Genomic DNA, 23,036 nt, shown 5'->3' on the forward strand with positions numbered 1-23,036 from the left:
CAGATTAAAGAAGGTCATACCAACGGGGGTACACGGTATTATGGTCACAGAGAACAGACTACCAGGTAATTGACAAAAAGTGTGTAAAAGGTTTTGATGTAATCTACGAGTAATCCTTCAATAGAGCACCCCTCGAGCAGTAAGTGGCAAACTAAATCTTGATGTCGCCTCCATCGCTGCTATGTAACTCCAGCACAAAGAAATATTGATAAAGGTACATGGATATTTTTTGATGCGTTTGGCACACTATTTCTGGAGGGCGCTACCTACAGATTTTACACACAAAAAATCGATTACTTCCTTCGAGCCTGTTAATCTGTTCTCTGTGTTATGGTAACATATGATGTCACTGTATCGTCACATGAAGACTTTTTCAACTTTGACGAATGAAGGTAATAAAAATATTGTCAATTGCAAGGAAAATTTTACCACCCAAAGTGCGATATCGCTAATAAAAGTGCTATTTTGCATTAAATCGTTTCGGTATGTTCGGCGCACTTATTGCTTGGAAGATAACGAAAAAGTTCGCCGAAGATACCAAAACGATTTAATGCAAAATAGCACTTTTATGAGCGATATCGCACTTTAGATGGTACAGTTTTCCTTGCAATTGACAATAGCATTTTTTTAATTTAAAAAAATTTTTTGGGATAAGACGATAGCTGAAAATTAAACCACTTTTCTTCTCAGCTCACTTCAGACAACACAGTGAATAGATAAACTATGGTCATCGGACGATACAGGTTTCATATGGGAGCTGTCAAAAGCTCGATCAAAATGAATGGAAATGGTTAGTTAAATTCGTTTTGTGAAATCGATTTGTGTTTGCCGCCTTTTTCATGGGAGCAACGAAAATGTGACGTCATATCAGCCCCCTGGAAAAAACTATACACGTGCGTTCAATGTGCAGATCAAATAGATATTCTCTTGGTGCTAATCACTACAGTTTCATAGGAATAACACATGAATCATATTCAATGTTAAAACCATGATTAAAACACTTTCAGATGACCTGATATTCACATCAACTCATCGTGAAAGCCACATGAATTTCAAATCGAATTACATTTCATAAGAGTTACGCTTTGATTAAACGTGTCAAACCAGTGAAATATTTATAAAAACTTACACCTTAATTTCATGTGGATTGCAACAGAATACGATCTAATGGTAAAACACGTGGATTTGCAGTGCGATAGCAGTTACTACCATGTTGATTGAAGGTTGGTTGGAAAAACATGGTTGTGTAACGTGTTTCCCATATGAAATATTTCAATTCACGTTAAATCGAAGGGAAACGCTTTTGATGATTGATTGACAAATGAAACAAGATTATCAATATTTGGACGTTGAAACACAGAGAACAGACTACCAGGTAATCGCCAAAAAGTGTGTAAAAGGTTTTTATGTAATCTGCGTGTAATCCTTCAATAGAGGACCCCTCGAGCAGTAAGTGGCAAACTATATCTTGATGTCGCTGCCATCGCTGCTATCTAACTCCAGCACAAAGAAATATTGATAAAGGTACATGGATATTTTTTGATGCGTTTGGCAAACTATTTCTGGAGGGCGCTACCGACAGATTTTACACACAAAAAATCGATTATTTCCTTCGAGCCTGTTAATCTGTTCTCTGTGGTTGAAATTCATGTGTAAGATCTCTTGGTAACGCCGTGTCTATTTTTATCAGTGCAGAGACTTCCGTATTGCAAATTACATCAAAAACGCGAAAAATGCAAAAATTCCACTGTGTTACCTGACTCATAACGAATATACATTATATACGGAGGAGTGTCTCGTAACTCGCTAACTTTGTGGTTTTTCGTTTAATTGAACATAAATTTGAATAGAACATACAAATATTAACTATATAACATAAGAAATTACATGTTTACTCCAAAAATAAAAGCATGAGAGATTTTAGAAATTCGGAAATAGGGGTGCGTTATGAGTCAGGTAACAGCAGCAGCGAGCTGTCCTGTCAATTATTCATATCAATTTATTGCGATTGACAGCTCGCAATTAGAATGAGTATCCAGCTTTCCACGAGTGATAATGACGGCTGATGGGTACAGCTTTCTGAAGGGCACAGTACGGTTTTAACATTCAATACAAGAGCAGTTACTGTGGTTACTATTGGCCTTGCCAGCGTTGAAAGAGATTTCGTAGGCTGCTCGCACTTACAGGAAATCTCGTGCCGTACTGTCAACGCGTGAGTGTTGACAAAAGCAAAAATACTTCCCTTTTTTTCTCACGCAAAACCCTGAACAATATCAGCAACGCTGGCAAGACCAATGGAAGCCATTACGGTTGTTTGTGGGTTGAGTTAGAGTGACTATATACAGAGTGGCGACAATGTCAAAATTGGAATGATAATTATCTGTCAGTGTCATTCCAATCGAGCAGACAACCTATCCAACGCGTATGCAGGAAAGAGAAAGAAAAACCTACTGTGTTACCTGACTCACTGCGAATATGCGTTGTGTTCGCGGGATCGTGTTGGTTCGAAAGGTTTCGAAAAATATCGCCCTTGTATCGAAAATATCGTTAATTTTGATCACTAAAAATAACGTGCTTAAACGTTATATTTCATGCGCCAGTAGTACGCAATAATTGTGTTGTACAACTGAATTGTTATTCGTGCAACTTTTTACAAATTAAATGCAATAACAAAAGCACAACTTATTAAAAATCGTTTGTTATCGATATTAACTGCACATGCGTTATAAACGAATAAAACGTATGGTTACATTTTATTTCAATAATACGCATATTCGCAGTGAGTCAGGTAAAACAGTAGGATAAACCGCATTGCATACATTTGGGATGACTTGGCGCCACTCTGTATATAGTCACTCTAGGTTGAGTGAAAACATGTAAACATTGTTTAGTTTTCGCAGACCAGCCGAAAAGGAAATTTGTTATACTGGTTTATCTTTCAAAAAAGACTTTCATTTCTCTCCACTAACTTTCTCCACTACACTGAGAAAATTTTTCGTATAGTTTCTATGTGTCCCACACATAGATTTTTGCAATGTGTCCAGTCAATGAACTTTATATACCAAACAGTTATAATTTATGGGTACGCGAAACTTTTGCAAATACTATTGAGGAGTTTCCACCTATTTAGAGTCCCACGCGAAAATTATTAGCGTGGTTATTTTCTGCGTTTACCACGCATGTTTGCAATTTAGCAATTTGAAATATCAGTTTTTCGTTATTGCCTCCCCACTGCACTCCTCCTTGCTTGACAAACATATTTTCAATGTATTTAGTAACTACAGGATAATTATTATTAAAAAAAGAATTTGCGTAGGACTCGTTAAATTGCTACCAAGTGCAATATTCATATGCATATATTTTTTATGTGTATAATTGCACATACATACATGCACATACATACATATGTGTATAATTGCACATACATACACATTTTATGTGTATTTCTATAGGCGAATTGTGCTTATATGCGGCACATGATAATCATCTGGAATTTCATATGGAAATTTACCATAAGTTATGTGCAGAATATTTTGAGTGTAGCTTTGGACTATTTGTATCAAGGATCAAGAACGGAAAGAGATAATTTCAAGAACGGAAAGAGAGAGTTTCAAGACACCCCCACCCCCTGCTGCGTTACGTAATGTTTGAACGGTTCCGGTTCTAACTGGGGAAAAACCAACGGGGTGGCACGTTAGGAGCTCCCGTGTAATGATCAATTGAAAATGCAAGCGACCATGACTGGCGTTCCGTTACGATACGTTGTCGATGCTGATCGCTAATGGTCAGATGTGCTTCCATCGGCAATTCGGCATTACTCAAATGTCAACCAACACCACAAAAAACATGTAAACAAACCACCAAGTGGTGTGATTTGACGGCAAAATGATCTATGAGCGCATTCACATGAGTGCCTTGACGTTCCGGACGTGTGTGAATGCGCTCATTGAAAATGCATGCGACCATCACTGACGGTCCGTGGTGATTCTATAGTTGAATGCCTTCATCTATACGCTACATCTGTTCGCATCTTACTAGGAGCATTATTATTTGATTGTCATCATCATTCAGCAGACATGTTCTTACTATATGCTATTTACTGCAGTAACAGCAAAAAGAACTATTTTATTTCTATACCCAGCTCTTTCATCCTTTGCTCAATATCTATTGTGCTTAAACCATTTTCCTTATTAAGATGATAGCTCAGAATTAATTGTTTATGTTCTAACCAAGGCATACGGTCATACAAAGACCGCTCCAAATCTCGATCTATATCGTTTTCTTCACGTAAAATACAAAAATAAATTAAAAACACTGCTACACTGGCTAATACGACATAAGGTTGGTACCATGGTGAATCGTCATTTACCAAACCACTCCGGGTATTCTCAGCCTTCCAACTTGCTGCCGAACTGCCAAAGTACTTGATAGATTCATCCTTTACTATTTCGGGTTCGTCCTTAGGTTTTATATCGGGTTTTTTGATAAAAGCTTTTGTACTACACATAGACTGCTGAGCAAGTTGGCCCCTGTTAGGTGTTTCAGAAATAGATTACTGATTTTTGCAAAAAAAAAGACTATTGTCTTCAAAATACTTACACTCGAACTTTGAGTAAGCACCGACAAAGTGAAAATTTTATCATATTGAGTTTCGAATTTCAGTTTTAATTAGTTCCAGTTAACGTAACGTGCGTAAATTTTCGTAATATTTTAAACTAAAGCACCCAATAGAAAATTTTGACAGATGCTGTTTTACGCATCTATCGACCAAATAGGATGCCGAAGAAATCAACCAATTAATCAACCGACTTCGTCGGATCGCGTTGGGTGGTTGTCTCCGTCACCCGACGCATTGGTATACTTAATCTGTTACCGTCGGGTAACGATTAAATCAGATGATGATCGGTTTACTCTGTACAGAATGATGTTTTGACAGCTAAGTCTGATTGATTTTTGAACAAGGCCAGTTTACTTCTAATTTACTTGTTCTTTATTTGAATAGTTAGGTAAGTATCCTTTACATAAAAAGACAGCTGCATTGAATTTGTAACTTATTATCGCTATTTTAGTTGGAATTTCGCACTGAAAATTATCGTGCGACAATTTTTTCCTATCGGATTGTGGAGCCACACAACGGAAATAGAGGTTAGGTCCAGTAACAAGCTGCTCTTGACTCGGTTTATATCTTCCTTAAAGGAACTCCGTCCGGATCTGCGTCGCCGTCAATAAGGCATGGAATCGAAAAGCTCCTGCGACAAGTTCATCTCCTTTGTCACGATGGGAACGGATTGGTTCTGCGGAGGAAATTGATCGATTGGCTTCATGAAGGATGAGCAGGTTAGTGAAATTAAACTATAGGAGTCAATATAAGTGTTCGTGTATGTTCCGCAGAAGAGAGAAATTTCTTCAATGAACATCTTTTTTCGATTCCAATTAATTACCTTCTGATCGTTACAGGTTGTCATCGCGCCGACGTCGCTCGTGCTATTTCAAGCAGTCTTCTTCGTTCAACTCGGTCTTGGGCCGCTGGTCGCTAATTCTCAGAAGTCGAAAGTCGCTTTTAAACTGGTCGAGCGATCCCGCACGGTGGGCATCTCTGTTCCTGAGGCAGGAGGAGTTGTTGAAGAGGGCCACTTTCAGGGCATTATTAGGAGCATTTTTATTAGAATTAGGTTTGGTTCTATAGACTTCAATATAATGCTCAAATTGATCCACCTATTTTGTCTGTATTGATAGATTTTATGTCCCGAATAATCGACCTATTTCGTATGGTTCCGTAGGTTACAAAATTTTCTCCATCGATTAATCCACCTATTTCGTATGATTTACGTATTTCGTCATCTGATTCCTCCACCGATTCGATCGGCTTTGGTAGGCAAGTTAACTACATACACCAATTAATCCACCTATTTCGTCGATATATTGACAAATTTTATCTCCCGATTAATCAACCTATTTCATTTGGTCCCATTAGACACCTTTATTTCATCACCCGACTAAACAGCCAATTTAGTCGGTTTTAGTCGATCGATTAAACATACCGACGAATCGGTAGATCGCCCTGTTAAACTCCCATAAGCGTCGTTGCAACAATCGGCCGATTCGTCGGGTCCAAAATCGGGCGATCCAGCCGACGCGAACCTACTAAATCGGGGGAAAAGTAGGGGGGATTTTTTATTGGGCAGTGCAAATACAAAAGTATATTTATAAACATTAAAACCAGCTGTCCTGTCACTCAATGAGAGCTTTACAAATGTGGCGATGTTGATATAATTTTGCCATCTGCCCCATCTGCTACTTACTGCTATAGAGGGGTGCCCCATCGAGGGATTACTCATTTATTATAGTTGTCGTTCACAAAAGACGTCCGGTATTTCTCGGTGTTTAACACTCAAAATAATCCGCACATATTGCGCTCTTCGCACTCAATTGGACTGCACAGTTATAAAGTGCAACCTTCAAAACTGGTGATTAAAAGTGTGCTACTGATAATATCGCTAGTAATCTTATATCGATAATACCATCAAACTTTATCGTCACGGAAAAGTATCGAAAATTGGAGGGTTTAAAATGAAATCTTCTTCTTGGCTTGTTATTATTTTAACATTTTTTTTCTATTTCTTACGTATTTTTGCTTATACTGTCATATAATCGTTATTAATTATTAACGATAAGAAAACTTTATCAATAATCGTTATGGATTTTGATCGGCATTTCCCATCATTACAACTCTCCCATCTGAGCTGACATTTGATTTAGCAGTGGCGCCAGTTGTAGTTGTAGGCGCAGTTGTAGGAAAAGCAAATAGTATTTAATTTTTCATTTATTTCATATATGCTGCATATTTGTTCAAATTATGAATTATGCGTGGAATTATGTATTTAGAAACTATTTTTATATTATTCGTAGCGTCGATAACAACTCTACGTAAGCATCCAAGATTCATGGGTTTTTACCACGAAATTTTGGCAACTTTTCTCGCCTACAAAATGTGTGACTGAACAAGTGTGCTCAAAATCCAACTTTCAATGCAAAGGGCAATAACTAATGGAAAACTTCCATATGAAAATCCTTATGATTATTATGTGCCACATATAAATACAATCCGCCCAGAAGTACACATGAAAATTATATGCATATGAATAGTATGTGCTAATTTTAAACAGTTTGGCACATAAAGTTCATTTACTGGGCACATGGAAAAAATCTATGTGTGAAACATATAGAAACTATATGAAAAGTTTTCTCAGTGAAAGAAACTCCAACCCCTTCAACCATTTTCGTCCATTCATCTTAACCACCCGATTGGCATCTCTAAATCGAGCTGCAATGAGTGACAGTGAACTTAAAATTTGACAGCCGGCCCAAATCAGACCGCTGGCAGTTGAGTAAAACGCAGTGGCGAAGTGCTATTTCATTTTCGCACACGCGAGATGTTGGCGGCGAAAACATGGTTGCCTGCCGATGGCCCAGTAAACCATTTGGTTTATATATCTCGATTGCAACTGAGATATACGAAATCATATCTGAACGAAAAAGTTATATTTCACGCCATATAAGAGCATATATGTACCAAAGTGGAGGCGATATACGTGTGAAAATTTTGACAACTATTTGTAATTCTATTTTGCGCAGTTTTTATAACACGCAACTAAATACTCCTGAATATATGATATAGATATAATCAAACATTGCAATTGTCTATCCTGCTTTATAATTCACAGTCATGAATTGTATATGAAGACACGCACGACTGCAAAACAACTTATTGTTCACTTCGATTTGACATACTCTAATCATTATACAACTCCAATATGAAATTGACATGAAAACGATTTAATGTGAACTTTCTATTACGATTTTGTGTTATCTGGGGGGGTATCTTATCTTATAACACCCCCTCACTATCACTAGGGCCGATGAGTATACCCGGAAAAAATAACCATAACATGAAGATAAAACCCGATTTAATCCACCTAGTGGTGAAAGGAACCTTTGTTATATCATCTTATATGTCATTTGACATAGGCATTTTCAGTTAAAATATTGTCAATTGGGTTGTTTAGTGCATGAGAAATGTCTCATTTAGACACATTTATGCACGCAGAACACTTCCAGGAACATATAACAAAATTTATTTTTGCATTTGAATTGTCTACAGCTTCGATATTTTAAAAAACATTATTTTAAATTTTTATTAAAAGACACTTGCGTTTATATAATGACGTTCGTGAGTTACGTTGAAAAACATGCAGAAGACACGTAAGATGATTTCAACAGGGACATTATTTCATCACTGTGACATCAAGAAATGTCAAAAGCTTTCGCAAACGCGGCGGACTATAGTTGATGTTGAATGTAATGTTGTCACAAACTATCAGGCAAACAAGCAGTGAATGTCGCGAATGGTTTTTTGATGGCATGTGGTCTTAAATATTGACCTGACATATTAAACATTAAAAAAATTTTTTTTGACGTTTATACAATAAAAAAAAACTAAATAGTTTATGTTTTCTTATTTTTTATGCCAATCTACATCATATGCCATTAAAACCCATATACCGTTAAACAACCCAATTGCAAGGAAAATTGTACCTTCCAAAGTGCGATATCGCTCATAAAAGTGCTATTTTGCATTAAATCGTTTCGGTATCTTCGGCGCACTTTTTCGTTATCTTCCAAGCAATAAGTGCGCCGAAGATACCGAAACGATTTAATGCAAAATAGCACTTTTATGAGCGATATCGCACTTTCGATGGTACAATTTTCCTTGCAATTGACAATATTATTTTTGATTTGTATTTGAATTTGTAATTTTCATAAAACTGACAGAGTCAAATTTTATACGCATCACTTTGAACTAAATTCTTATATAAACTGTTTCTTAGGCCCAGCCGTTCTCAAGTTATTCAGATGTGAAATATCAAAATTATCTATTGGAGTCAACACATGCAAAGTATCCGATAACCGTGTAATCGACTTTCACGGATTTGAACCAAATTTTGTCAGACTGTTCTTTTTAGGTCAGAAAGCAAAAATCTTAAATTTGGTGCCGATTGATACCTCCATTAGTGGTACGATTAGTGGTAGTACCTCCTTTTTAAAAAAAGGCTCGTTTTGTCAAACCTTTTTATTGTTTACTTACAGATAAACCTGGAAATCTCGACCAATATGTCAAAAGGTCCAATGTGCAAATGAGAGATTCTCTTTGCGTTTCTTCTCTTATGCTTATTACGGCGGCATAAATACATTTCAACCCAATTATTCTAAAGGATAGGCTTTCCAATAACACCAGTAACCGTTTCATGCAAAATAGACGCATTCAAGTGCATTTATGCCGCCGTAATAACCGTAAAGCCCCAAACACAATGCATACGGATTTTACTACGTTGCGGCAATTTGACAGTTTTTTCATGGGTTTTCTGTCAAATTTCCGCAACGTAGTAAAATCCGTATGCATTGTGTCTGGGCCTTAAGAGACGAGTCGCAAAGAGAATCTCTCATTTGCACATTGGACCTTTTGGAATGCTGCTCGTCAAATATTAGGTTTAGACCTGGGTTTAGAAAGAAACTATTTTCACATTCAAATTCCAATTCCAATCAAAAATAGTCGAGTAAAAACTGGCTTTTTTTAGCGTTTTGAGCTGGAAGTGATCATAAAGAAATCGACACGTCTTCGGAATTTAATTCAACTGTTTGTTAACGCTGTGCTAGTTATCATCCATATGCATCATAGCGATAAACAATTTTCAGAGTGTATTTTAATCTACTAAATTACTTTATAGAATACAGCCTGAATTCGTTAATTGGGCCACGACTGCACTCCAGCAGATTCGCTAATTGGGCCGACTGACAGTTGTTAGAAATTTCTAAACTCGAAAATTCCATACAATTTTGACATTCAAGTTGTCACATAGCCCAATTAGCGAACACCCAATTAACGAACCGCCCAATTAACGAACCACCAATTAACGAAACTTTGCTGTATAGGAAAGCAATGAAAACATCGTGTACAGATTTTTTGAGCAGAACTGATTTTAAAATGGCTGTTAGTCTCGGGGTACAATGCTACCCTAACAAGCCAGTCAGTATGTTCGAATCTTGACTGATCGGTGTCGCTACAGAGTTAATAGGATCTTTGCCCTAGCCCGGAATTTTCCTGTACTCTAGTAACCGGCTGCGAAGTCTGTCGATAAAGAAGGGTCAAGTTCTGAAGGACATTTACACCCATGGCTTTGCTTTGCTTGATTTTAAACTGGTTTCTTCAAACAAATCATTCAATTTCGCAACCAGTAAGACATAGATACCCAGATAACACAAAACCGTAACAGAAAGTTCACATTAAATCGTTTTCATGTCAATTTCACATTGGAATTGTATAATGATTAGAGTATGTCAAATCGAAGTGAACATTAAGTTGTTTTGCAGTCGTGCGTGTCCTCATATTGTTCGGTTCGGTAAATCGTTAAGTGAATCGACTGGCGCGTTGTTGTTCAATGTTTCCTAAAATTTGTAGTTTAGTGAGTCAATCAACACATTATTCAATGTGCTGTTCAGTGAAATTACGGTGGGTAGTCTTGCTGAATCAGCCACTGCGTAACTCGATGAAGTGTATCGCAAACCAGTGGAACTCAGTGAAAGATCCCATGAGGCCGTTGGAAAAGCTGTATATCCACAGAGAACAGACATCCATCCAGGAACAAATTTTTTGGAAATTCTTGGATAAAATTTCAAATTAAAATCACCTAATATGCTAGTGACACCACCACTATAGTTTCCCAACTAAATGATTCATTTGATTTGCACACTGACAACCTTTGGCTCCTCTGGCGCTAGTATATCTGAACTATATGCGTTATGCTAGCGCCAGAAGCTAGCTGTTGTGAGTTTAGTGTAGAATTTCATGCGCCTTTAGCGACACCATCACTACCCAGGTAACCAATAAGCATTAGTATAAGCAGTAAATCAATCGTTTATTAGCATCCCTGGCGTTTTATACTGCAGGTTGCTGTTTATCAGCCTTTTGACTGCATAACTGTTGTAAATTGGCATCCATAATTCGATTTAAAATCTTCTTGTCGGTAACTAGCTGCAAATAAGCATTGCCAGCACTATAAGAGGGCTAGCAGTAAAGTAGCCGCATATTTTGCCAAAATAGCATTTAAGTAGCATTTAAGGCAACTTAAATGCTTATTGGCTTGCACTTAAATTGCATTGGAAATGCTTATTGGTTACCTGGGTATAGTTTCCCAACTAATTTGACATAAGTTTTATCCAAGTGGGGACCTTTCGCTTGGATGTCTGTTCTCTGTGGTATATCGGTGAGCAAGAATCCTCATCGTCCTCAACGAGTTCAACACCTGGCTCATCAAACATAGATTTTATAAGATTACCGGGGACAGCATCTGTACACAACCAGTAATTTTGAATCAATATTATGATTGTGTTTTCTCGTTTGTTTATCTCGTATCAGATTAAGAATAAAAAAAAAATGCTTTTCAGTTTTGACAGATGCTTGCGGGTGGCGCCGCCATCAAACGAATCGCCAAACTAAAAAATGCGAGGGGTAACTTTAACGTGAACGAGGGGTTATTTCGAAATGGCCGTTACAAAAATTTACACAGGTTGGGTATGCCAGCCTGGATGTCTGTTCTCTGTGCTGTTATTTTCGGTATACTGCCCAGGTAACCAATAAGCATTAGTATAAGCAGTAAATCAATCGTTTATTAGCATCCCTGGCGTTTTATACTGCAGGTTGCCGTTTATCAGCCTTTTGACTGCATAACTGTTGTAAATTGGCATCCATAATTCGATTTAAAATCTTCTTGTCGGTAACTAGCTGCAAATAAGCATTGCCAGCACTATAAGAGGGCTAGCAGTAAAGTAGCCGCATATTTTGCCAAAATAGCATTTAAGTAGCATTTAAGGCAACTTAAATGCTTATTGGCTTGCACTTAAATTGCATTGGAAATGCTTATTGGTTACCTGGGTGGCTGGTTCCAAGTTGTCGCCGTCCATGGATGTTTAAGCGGGGTACGCTGCTGAAAAGTAATGGGTAAAAAGATAGGACAAGAAATGCTCAAGAAATCGATTTCGTTTACGATTTCTTAAGCAGTACGCACTTCATAAGAAATATTATTTCACGTTCAGATGGCGCAGTTTTACATGCAGGTGAATTAAAACGTCACTTTTCCGTACGGAATAATATCCGGCGCAATTATTACCACAAGAAAAAATGACAGGTGGTTGCTTGCATTGGAGTTGTCAAAATTTCTTCGGTAAATAGCAAGATTTTTTCTTGAGCTGTTTTCTTTTCAGCAGCGTACCCCGCTTTAGTCCAATGTGATATATACAGGTGTGGCAAAGTTGGGTAAGTGGTGTTAGTGCAATGAAGAAATTTCATCACGGTGTGAGTGAAATCGTAAATCGACCAATCACGATGAAGCGTGACGTCAAACTCCAAAAACAAACCCCTTTGTCCGACGCGGTTTGTTTTTGTAGTTTGACGTCGTTTTCTGATTTTTCGCTACTAATACCATCAAATGTCTTCATCTGCCACACCTTTTTAAATCTCATTGGCTTTAGTCCGCAAAATTTTGACAATTTTACACCCCTGTACATATACGCGGCATAGTGTGCGTACGGTAGCTGTTAGCAATATCAATGTAGTTTGACAGCCACACCACCCCTCTGCGTTAAACCTCTCTCGCAGAAGACCCAGACACAATGCATACGGATTTTACTACGTTGCGGTAATTTGACAGTTTTTCCATGGGTTTTCTGTCAAATTTCCGCAACGTAGTAAAATCCGTATGCATTGTGTCTGGGCCTAGAAGCCCATAGGCGTTTTTGACAAACTATCGTCCGCTTAGAGGCGCTGTATAAAAAAAGTGATGAAAAGTAAAATCGCTGTCAAACTCCATACATTTTTGAAAAAACTGAAATAAAATGCAGTTTTTGATTAACCCTTTCAATTGTCAGAATTTTAGATAGCGAAATATTGGAAGAAATTTGTTTATCTACGTTAAGGTAAGTGAAAATATTCGAATTAATTAACTTTATGGCAGAAAAATGTTAATGTTTGATTTTGTACCGCATGAAACAAAAGTACATAGAGTCAGCTGTAAAGTTTACATATCCTGGATAGAGAATCACCAATTATTTTCAGTCTTCAGCGTTTTCCAATGTGTTTTCAAATGCTAACGGATTAATTTTCTTGATTAGCATCATCTGCGCCAAGAACCAAACATATAGCCTATCAGTTCGTAAACATAAATACACTTGCGAAGCTCTAATAATCTCCCGAAGCAGGAACAATATATATCAAATGAAAGGTAATGCTTTTTCTTACCTTTATTATCCATTTTCATCATTCCCGCTGTTGGTAATTCAATAAAATATTACATTTAAAGTCGAGATCCATATAGGTGCCAGCAAGCATTTTGGGAATTGCACTTTTTTTGTAGTTCCAATAATCACAACCAGGTAGCGAACGGTTGCTCTTAGTTTTGCTCGAATTCGCCTATTTGCGTCCGTTTTTCCAAAGCCCCACCTCCTGTTCGTCGGACGTCTTTTGTGAATGATACCCTCTGTGTTCCAAAAATGTCAAAAATCGAATATGGAAAAGATCGATATTGTAAATATCGATCTATGATTTCAACCAAGTCTTTCAAAAGTGTAATTAATTATATTTGTAATACAGCAAAGTTTCGTTAATTGGTGGTTCGTTAATTGGGCGGTTCGTTAATTGGATGTTCGCTAATAGACCAAATCAAGGTGACGTCATCTGGCAGATACTGGCGCCCTTGTTTACAAACAGACCGCAGAGAATAAAAAAGTTTCAGCTGTTAAACGGCAAGTTTGTTGTTTAAACAGCATTATGACTGAATTTAAAACGCCATTATGTTAAAACACACGCTATATTCGCTATAAACGAAAAGGAAAATTTTCCAAAATGTAAACAAGGGCGCCACTATCTGTCAATTGACGGTATAATGATTTGGTCTATAGACCAAATCATCATACCGTCAATTGACAGATACTGGCGCCCTTGTTTACATTTTGGAAAACTTTCCTTTCCGTTTATAGCGAATGTAGCGTGTGTTTTAACATTTTACAGGCATAATGGCTTTTAAATTTAGTCCTAATGCTGTTTAAACTCGGTTTAAATAACAAACTTGCCGTTTAAACGGCTGAAACTTTTTTGGACTCTGCGGTCTGTTTGTAAACAAGGGCGCCAGTATCTGCCAGATGACGTCACCTTGATTTGGTCTATAGGCGCAATCTGGCGCAATTTGCCATTCGCGTTGACGGTATTAAACGATCTCTTGCACACTCATAGAAATGCCCGTAGGTACGTGTGGGTGAAAATCTGCCAAAATGTTTCGATCTCTTGCGCTCTTTTAGAAATTTCTATTCCGCTTCACCCCTAAAGTAAACTTTTGGAGGTGGCAGCAGCTTACGTTCGTCAACGCGAATTAGTAAAGTGAACGGTGTTACAATCTAACAATACTTTTGGATTTTTGAGAAGAAAACTAATTGAGTTTGCGTTAGTTATGGAAGCAACAAGGAACAGAAATAATTCAGGAAATTTTGATTCGGAAGAAATAGATTTTGGTACTGAAGATTTGAGTAACCAATCTAAGAATGAAGAACGTAGTGATTCTGTAAAATTAGGTTTGAAATTGACTGAAAGCGTTTTGGGTACAAGCAGCAGCACACAGACAGCCGACCATGAAATAAATGATACAACTGTTCAAGGAGTAGAATCTGAAGAACGTGATAAAATAGTGAATTCAGATAACGCACTTGCAGCAAACCGTGAAATAGAGGATATTACGACAATCGTTCGGGAAGCACTAAATGAAGACATAAATTTAAAAGGTAAAGTTTACACATTGCGACTAAATCATGTTTTTAAATTATATTTTCTCCAGAGTCCAAAGAACCTCGTTTAGTGCAGTTTCCACTTAGCAAAGTTAAACAGATTATGAAGTTTGACCCGGAAGTGCACATTATTTCCGCGGATGCCATCTTCCTGACTACCAGAGCAGCTGAGCTTTTCGTACAAACTGTGATTAAAGAAGCATATTTACATGCAACAGCTGCGAGAAAAAAAACTATCAATAAGCGAGATGTGGAATCTACCATCGAATCAATTGACACACTGATGTTTCTCGAAGGAATGATGAATACATGATATGAATGAGGCGATTTGCAGCCTGCTTCACGAACTGTATACTAAGTAGTTTTTATAAATTTTATTGTTAACGATACTCTAAATCAGTAACTTTTTCTTCATTGGTTTGAAATGCTCGTATTAAACTCATTTGTACAAAGGTCTAAATAAACTAAAGATTACTAATTGATTTGCTTTATCACAATTTTTTTAAATTGAATTTAATATATTCTCATAATGTCTGCGACGGTTTGAGCGAGACGAATTTGTCTATTCAAATTTTTTTATGATAGATATAACATACTGAAGGCGAATATCCAAATTCTGGAAAATTACTAAAATCAGTGTTTATTCGTGCGCTTCTGAAAGGCTAATGATCCGTTTTACAATCAATGTCACCTTTTTTATATTCTTGTATTCTATGCTATGCCTACTATTTCTCCTACAGCTCGGCTATCCTGACGAAATACATCGTCCTCGATGTGCATTATTGTAAATCTGGTGGTTTCCATAATTTCATATTTGTTGGATCGAATATGCCAGTGAATGGAATACGAGTAATCTGGCATCCTTCCACATCACTAATCACATAACGATTGTTTGGAAGTACTTTTTTAATTATATATGGACCTTTAAATTGTGCTTGTAATTTAGTTGATCCTCCAGGAATAGCATGGTGAGGAATATAAACCAAATCTCCTTCTTGGTAAACTGTATTCAATTTACATTTCGCATCATATTGCTTTTTATTATAGTTTTGAATGGCTTTGTTTATTGCAATGGCTTTTTCTCTAATTTTTATTAAATCTCTTATCTCAGGATTTCTTTGGAAAATATTTTCTACTGTGTTACGGTTTCTTTGTCGTACCCCGAATAAAACTAGAGAAGGTGTGTTGGCAATCGAGCGACAATAAGTGTTATTTATAAAATGCTCTGTATCTAATAATATTGGACCAAATCCCCTGGAAGGATTACCATCAATTATTTTAGCTAATATGGGTCTAAGCACTCTATTGAATCTTTCAACTTGTCCATTTGCTTGTGGACAAGCAGATGCTGTTAATATATGTTTTACTGAAAATTCATTTATAAAATCCTTGAAACTTCTAGACGTAAAGCAGCTTCCTCTATCTGACACTATCTGTGAAGGTGCCGAGTAATTATTGAAATAAATTCGTAAGCATTTCAAAACTTCACTTGTATTGGTCGTTTTACAAGCAAACAGTTTAATAAATTTTGAAAAGGCATCCACTACTACAAAAATATATTTATATTTACAATTCGCTAATGTTAACGGTCCCCTCCCATGGGTAGGTGGTTTGACGCGTACTTCGGCCAAACGACCTAAAAATTCTTAGTTCCGCATGTAGAATGTTTATAGTTTAAGTTGGATATATGTGTAGTATGTAGTATTGCATAATTTAGCTTTATGTGTAGCATGTGTCTCGTAAAGCGGAATGGAGCGAAATCGAACGGATTTGATTTTAAATTCAATCCGTTTGGGCCGAAGCACCGGGAGGGCTTACTCGGTTCCCTAGATGAATTGCTGGTATGCACAGAAATTTCTCTAGAAAACTGAAACCAAATCCTACCCACCATTCATGAGATTTTGACTTACTCATGAAAATTAAAATGTATCGCTAGTTAGAACGAACGAGTGTTCAAAAATGATGTGATGTCTTTATTTGCGTAATCGAGACATTTTCTATGAGATTGCCATAGAATTTGTGGCTGTTATGCGATTATGGACAGCACAGCACTGAAAAATATACACACACATACATGTATACATGTGTATGCATGTATGAGTGTGCATGGGTGTATAGGTACGAATGAATATATGTTTGAGTGTTCTATGATGAGTCGGAAATTCTTCTTATACCTATGCTGCCAAATTACAATTATTAATGGGCAGGAAGTTATAGTCAGTAGCTGTGTTTCCTGTATCAGTTTCCTATGCTATTACTATTATTACTAATACCGTGGACCCCCGTTCGTTTGACCGTTTTTAATCTGAACACTTTTTAATTTGCACCCCGTTGGTTTGCACGACGTGCAAATTAAAAATGGTTCAAACGTCATGCTTAACATGACGTCATTTGCTTATGCAGACAATGCGCATAAACGCGATTTGTTTGTACTGATCTAGCGTGTTTAATCTGTTTCACATTGCGTTTTCCCAACGATTATGATAGAAATCCGATAGAAGAATGAAATATTCGCTGCTTCCAACTTCCAACTGAATCAAACCACCAAAACAATAACAAAGAATAGGGCGACCAGTTCACACAAGTTCCAGCATATTTAGAGTTGCCAGTTGTTCAAATTAAAAACTAACCCCGTTAGTTTGCATGAGGAATCGTTCAAACGAGCGGGGTTCCACTGTATTGCTATCGTTGCTGTTACTGTCACCTCTATTGTATTGTTTTGGATGTAATTATAATTTTTTTTTTTTTTTTTTTTTTTTTTTTTTCTTAGAATGATTTGCATGTCTTGTGACTAACCGCGTTAACGGTATTCAACTAACAACATAAAATGATCATGTATGACGCTGTTTGTCTCCCAAGGGCCTTCCTAATGCTGATGAGCCTCTGTCGGAGAGTCCATCAAGTCGAACGGTGGCAACTCACCGGCGGCCTGCTCCTCTCCATTCTTGCGGCTGTCGTCGCGGTCGGACTTAGTGGATCACTCGAAAAGATTTATAGCCTCGATATATATCTTGTTCTGTCCATTGCCCAATGCTGGCAGACTTCAACTGAAATTCCATTTCTAACTAAATCTTTTTAGAGTTAAAACTTCTTCAAGTAAAAACAGGTATTCGATTCTCTGGCTGATTCAAGCGATAGCGAAGGGCTGTCCTCAATCATTTCCACTTCCTAAAATGGGGTCATAGTACATAATATATGGCCGTGGTATGAGGATTTTTTTTTCGATTCAATACCATCCTCACAGAATTATCAACGTCGTTAACATCTTATTAAGTCTTGCTTTAGTGACAGCTTGCACTTAAGACCTAACACGGCATATATACATATCTCCAAGTGAAGTTCTTTTTGATCCACCTCATCCCTTCTTAGTTACAGAATCATTTCAATTGACCACGGTCTGAAGAGCATACCGACAAATCGGTTGACTACCGCTACAAATATGCAATTAATGCCACCGGGAATAATACGAGCGAGTACCAGTCCCCATTATATCGCATCTGCTCTATTTTTCGGAAGTTCAAGTAGTTTTTCGATAGTTCTGAGCGATAATATTGCTCTTGAATAATATTCCGCACAAAATATTCGAAAATTTACGCCAACAGCTACAATACTGCAAAGATGGTAGATAAAGAAGCGGCTGTGGCTTTTAATGACCATAGGTTGTTGAACAGCGCTGGGTCAATCGTGATGACATGGGTATTTGGGAGATGAGTAGCGTCCATCCTAGCGAGTAGTTAGTCGGTAGTAGCATAGGTGATGGACAGACATAGAATTCTCGTGATATTACTAACTTGAAAATTGCAATCAACATGTTGACTAAAAAATTCCTCTTTTCTTTTCTTTTCTGCCTGATCTCTATCGCTTCTTCTCACGGCAACAATAATGTTGCCGTGAGGGGAGGCAAGAGACCAGCCACAGATGACCACACTGGTGACAACGATAAAGAGGACGACCGGCGTGGAGCCTGCTTCAGGTTTAATAGGATTGACTACGAACAAGATGAGGAAACAAACAAAGGAAGGAGAAAACAAGATAAGTACAAGCCATCTTATGCTATATTGACCAAGCACACAATTATATCAAGCCAAGTTCTGTCACTCTTCTTCCGCCCATTAATCCATAATCACCAATACATTATGGAGCTAGCGTAATCCGCACGGATTCTTTTAACATTATCACAACCACCTTATCTCAGCCCTGGACAGACTTGGCTCTAACTGCCCCACCTTGTGCTGCAAACAGAAACAGAAACAGAAACAGAATTCGCTAATGTTAACGGTCCAAAATGATCTATGTGAATAGTATGAAACGGAACGTCTCCTTTTTAAACAATATTTAAAAACCCATCTTTGTTAAAATTTTTTTTATTAAAAACTATACATTTCAAACAATTTTTGATATAATTGGAAATTTGTTCCTTCATACTAGGAAACCAATAAGAATTATTTATTAGTTCGTATACTTTCTCTGTTCCAAAGTGTCCAAAATCATCATGGTATATTTTTAAAATTTGATTAATCATGTTTCTGGGAACAACAAATAGAAGGTGCTTATTTTTTGCTTTTCTGTAGACAATTCCATTTCTTAACTCAAAATGTTTATCTTCTTGTAGACCTAGTTTAGTTTTAATACAACTTATTTCTTGATCCTGTAACTGGCATGCCATCAGTGCTCTTTCAAAATCGTCATTTTCTACTTCTATTGAATAAATAGTCGACATTCGTGATAAAGCATCAACATGTTTCATATCAGTAGAACTTCTGTGAACTACTTCATAGTTATATTCTGATAAAAATATTTCCCAGCGTGCAATTTTGGCATTTATATCTTTCTTTTTCAATGTTTCCTTCAAAGCTACACAGTCTGTAACAATTGTAAATTCAATTCCTTGTAGATATATATGAAAGCGTTTTATAGCATTGTAGAGTCAGGAACTATCTTAAACTGTAAAACATAAATAAAATTGTCAATTACAATTTCAGTTTCAAAACATCCTAGAATGGTAATTTTTGACTTATTGAGACCTACATAATCGAAATTATTAAAAACAGTAACGTGATAATTAGATGGAACAAAGGAACTCTTAATTAAACAAATTGGACTACCGGTATCGAAAAGAGTATTGCAACTTTTAAAAACGTTTGAAAATCTAACTAAAATATTAAAGTAAACTGTTTCTAAGCTAACCCTACCTTGATAGTCTACTCTACCTCTCGAATAATCTTCATTTCCGTATGCTCCAGTTTGTCCTCCGGGATGACGTGTGGATTCCTCTGGCTCGACAGCTGACATCATGTTTCTGCTCGAGTTTGAAGTATATCTTACACTCTGTTGATTTTCACGGTATGGCCGGTTAATAGTTTGTTGATTGCCATTATATCCTGCTGGGCATCTTCTAGCCACATGTCCACTTTCACCACAATTGAAACAGACGATTCTGCTGACTTGTTCACGAGGTTGCGGGTTTTTCGACGATTTCCAAATCTCATTTTGTCTCATTTTCAATTGACTTTCATAGCGACACAGGGCTGACAGTAGTTCACCAACAGTTTTATGTCCTGCAGTACTCACGGCAAGTTGTAATTGACGATCAGGAATGCCATTTATTATGTACTTCATGTAGGGAATGTACCGAGTTAGATGAATCAACGTAAAAATAAATCTGATGAAACTGAATTATTTGCTTCAGTGTAACTGAAAGTCTCTCGCATGTGTTGCGAGAATTCATCGTACGAACGATGAGGGAAACCAAAGTAAATTGATATATACCAGGTATGTGACCATCGAGGGTTGCATTAGTGTGTGTAGAAAGAAGAAGAAATAGTTCTGAAATATGGTGGAACTTGCATGAAAATTAAAACTAAATTAATTGTAATTAATGAATGCAGTTATATTATTCCAGAGAAATATTTGAACATTTACAATGAAATGTAAGGAATATATTTTAAAGTCATTTGCACTTGTAGCCTTCTTTATTATGCGTAAAAAATTTGAGAACATGGGTGACTAACTATTTCGATGTGCAATTGAAAAATGAATTAATGTTAATGTAATACTTCACGATCAATGCGGTATACGGTTGCTTGAATTAAAACACGTTCCATCCAACATTTTGCTTGCATGATGCTCTTGAATATCTGCCTTTAATGTCTTCTTTTAAAAAATAGTTTTATTCGAATAGATGCTTGTGCTACTGCTTGAAAATCCTTAAGTTGAAGTCACTGTTCCAAGATGATACCTTTTTATCATAAATTTACCCGTCTCAACACTACGTAGAAAACCATAAAAAGTAATCTTAGATTGCTACAAAACGGTCTTAGAAGATAATTAACACTTTAAAAGCTTACCAGAAATCAGACGAAAAATATCGCGGGCGGATAACAATGTTGCTCATGCTGCTTATTGAACAATCATGTCCGAGCATTTTAAAAAAAATCTTTTTTGTTTTACTACTTGTAGGAAAGCGATATAACGACATTTCTTTGAGACATCTTGATACCGCTTTGACGAAAAAATTTCCGCTTGCAATTTGGAATGTTGCACTTCATTGTATTCATGAAAATACATACTAGAAATAATGTTCTAAGCATAAACATAAAAGCTGTAAGAAAAAAAAGACAAATCTTGCGTATCCAACGATTTTTTAAAAAAATTAACTAATTTTCCATACAAAATGCTCGAAATCTCAGAACTAGTGTAGATGTGTTAGTGCAAAGTGCATATGACAGCTCGCATTGTCATATACCTGGTATATATCAATTTACTTTGGAGGGAAACAGAGAGAAATCAAGAAATCGTTCAATATGAGACTTACGCATACTGGGGCATGTTATATTATGCTCTAAGCAAAAAGTCAGTTTTTGGACGAACGTAGACTTTATCGGTTGTTGTTGCTCTGTCGTCCGAAAGGTTCGGTTAACAGTGACTTACACTGACGGATACTACATTGGCGCAGAAGGAAAATGCTCCCAAAGAGTGAGTATAGTTTCTGGTTAAATTATTCAGTGAATAATTGGTGGCGTCTGGCAAACGCCTGTTTGAAACGGAACGAAAGACGTTTGTGCGCGTCTGTTTGGTTTGTTTACGCATGCTTCGTGCGCCTCTGAGAAGGCAGAATAATTTATTGAAATACGCTGGTATGCGTAGATTGAACGCCTCTGGGAGGGCTATTAAAAACGCTCGTGTGCGTTTGAATCGCTTGAGTGCGATATCTCCTCTGAGCGCAGGGATGCCACATATAATTCTGTGTTTTGACGTAGGACTACGTCTTACGGCAAGTTTTGAGATAGGGTGTCATTCCAAAAAATCGAAAAATGCGAGCGTCACGAAAAATGAAAGGTTTTGAGCGCTAATAGCTCAGCGGTTTTCCGATCGATTTTCAATATTCTTACACCAATCGATCAGAAAATCTTCTAAGAATTGACCCAAATGAAGAAAAGTATGGATTCTTGATGTTGAACTATTGAAAAATTGAAATTAATGAACCTATGTTTTACCAGAATTCTCGCTTCGTGATTGGTTGGAAGATTCTTTATGATGATCTAAACCTATACCAATTTGATATCTGTGCCTGGGAAGTAAGCCAAAACAAGTGACCAAGTCTCCTCATTTCAACAAGATTTCTTAACACCGTGGTTCAACCTAGACCATTTTGATGTCCTTGCTTGGGAAGTACGCCAGAAAGAGTAACAAAGCCCCCTCGTGCCAACAGATTTCTTACGAACGCGATTAAACCTAGTCCAATTTGATGTCTGTGTTAGGGAAGTGTGCCAGAAAAAATGACACAAGTTCGTTGTCCCAACAGATCGCAAATTCTTTACTGCGAGACGATTAAACCTCGGCGAACTTGATATCTCTGTTGGAAAAATGTGCTACAGCTGTAGTGTTCGGTTATAATACGACTCTATATGAATACGCATGCTTGCCGTTTCATTAGAAGTGTAGTGGAAAGATATGTGCTGTTGATATCCCTTCAACGTGGGAAACCATGGATAATAAAAACAATCTTTAATTTCAGTAAGGTAGCAGGAAAGCAATAGTTTGTGTTCTTGATTTTATTAAATTGTTTTCAAAATCACAATTTTTTGAGAATTGAACGTATGCAATGTTACTACTTTGATAAATTAAATGTTACATACAACGCATGTAGC

General features: G+C 37.0%; 2 protein-coding genes across 2 annotated transcripts; one reads left to right on the forward strand and one right to left on the reverse strand.

The window, feature by feature from the left end:
• Positions 1–4,097: 4,097 nt before the first annotated feature.
• On the reverse strand, positions 4,098–4,711 carry LOC128737819 (uncharacterized). The gene is made up of 2 exons (XM_053832555.1): positions 4,600–4,711; positions 4,098–4,529 (listed from the first exon to the last, which is right to left on the reverse strand). The coding sequence occupies exons 1-2, from the start codon at positions 4,641–4,643 to the stop codon at positions 4,121–4,123; spliced, it is 453 nt and encodes a 150-aa protein (XP_053688530.1). The 5' UTR covers positions 4,644–4,711; the 3' UTR covers positions 4,098–4,120.
• Positions 4,712–14,440: 9,729 nt separating this feature from the next.
• Positions 14,441–15,353, forward strand: LOC128737650 (DNA polymerase epsilon subunit 4). Its single transcript, XM_053832326.1, has 2 exons — positions 14,441–14,883; positions 14,937–15,353. The coding sequence occupies exons 1-2, from the start codon at positions 14,556–14,558 to the stop codon at positions 15,197–15,199; spliced, it is 591 nt and encodes a 196-aa protein (XP_053688301.1). The 5' UTR covers positions 14,441–14,555; the 3' UTR covers positions 15,200–15,353.
• Positions 15,354–23,036: the final 7,683 nt, after the last annotated feature.

The sequence above is a fragment of the Sabethes cyaneus genome, chromosome 2, assembly GCF_943734655.1.
Source record: "Sabethes cyaneus chromosome 2, idSabCyanKW18_F2, whole genome shotgun sequence".
In the NCBI taxonomy this organism is placed as follows: domain Eukaryota; kingdom Metazoa; phylum Arthropoda; class Insecta; order Diptera; family Culicidae; genus Sabethes; species Sabethes cyaneus.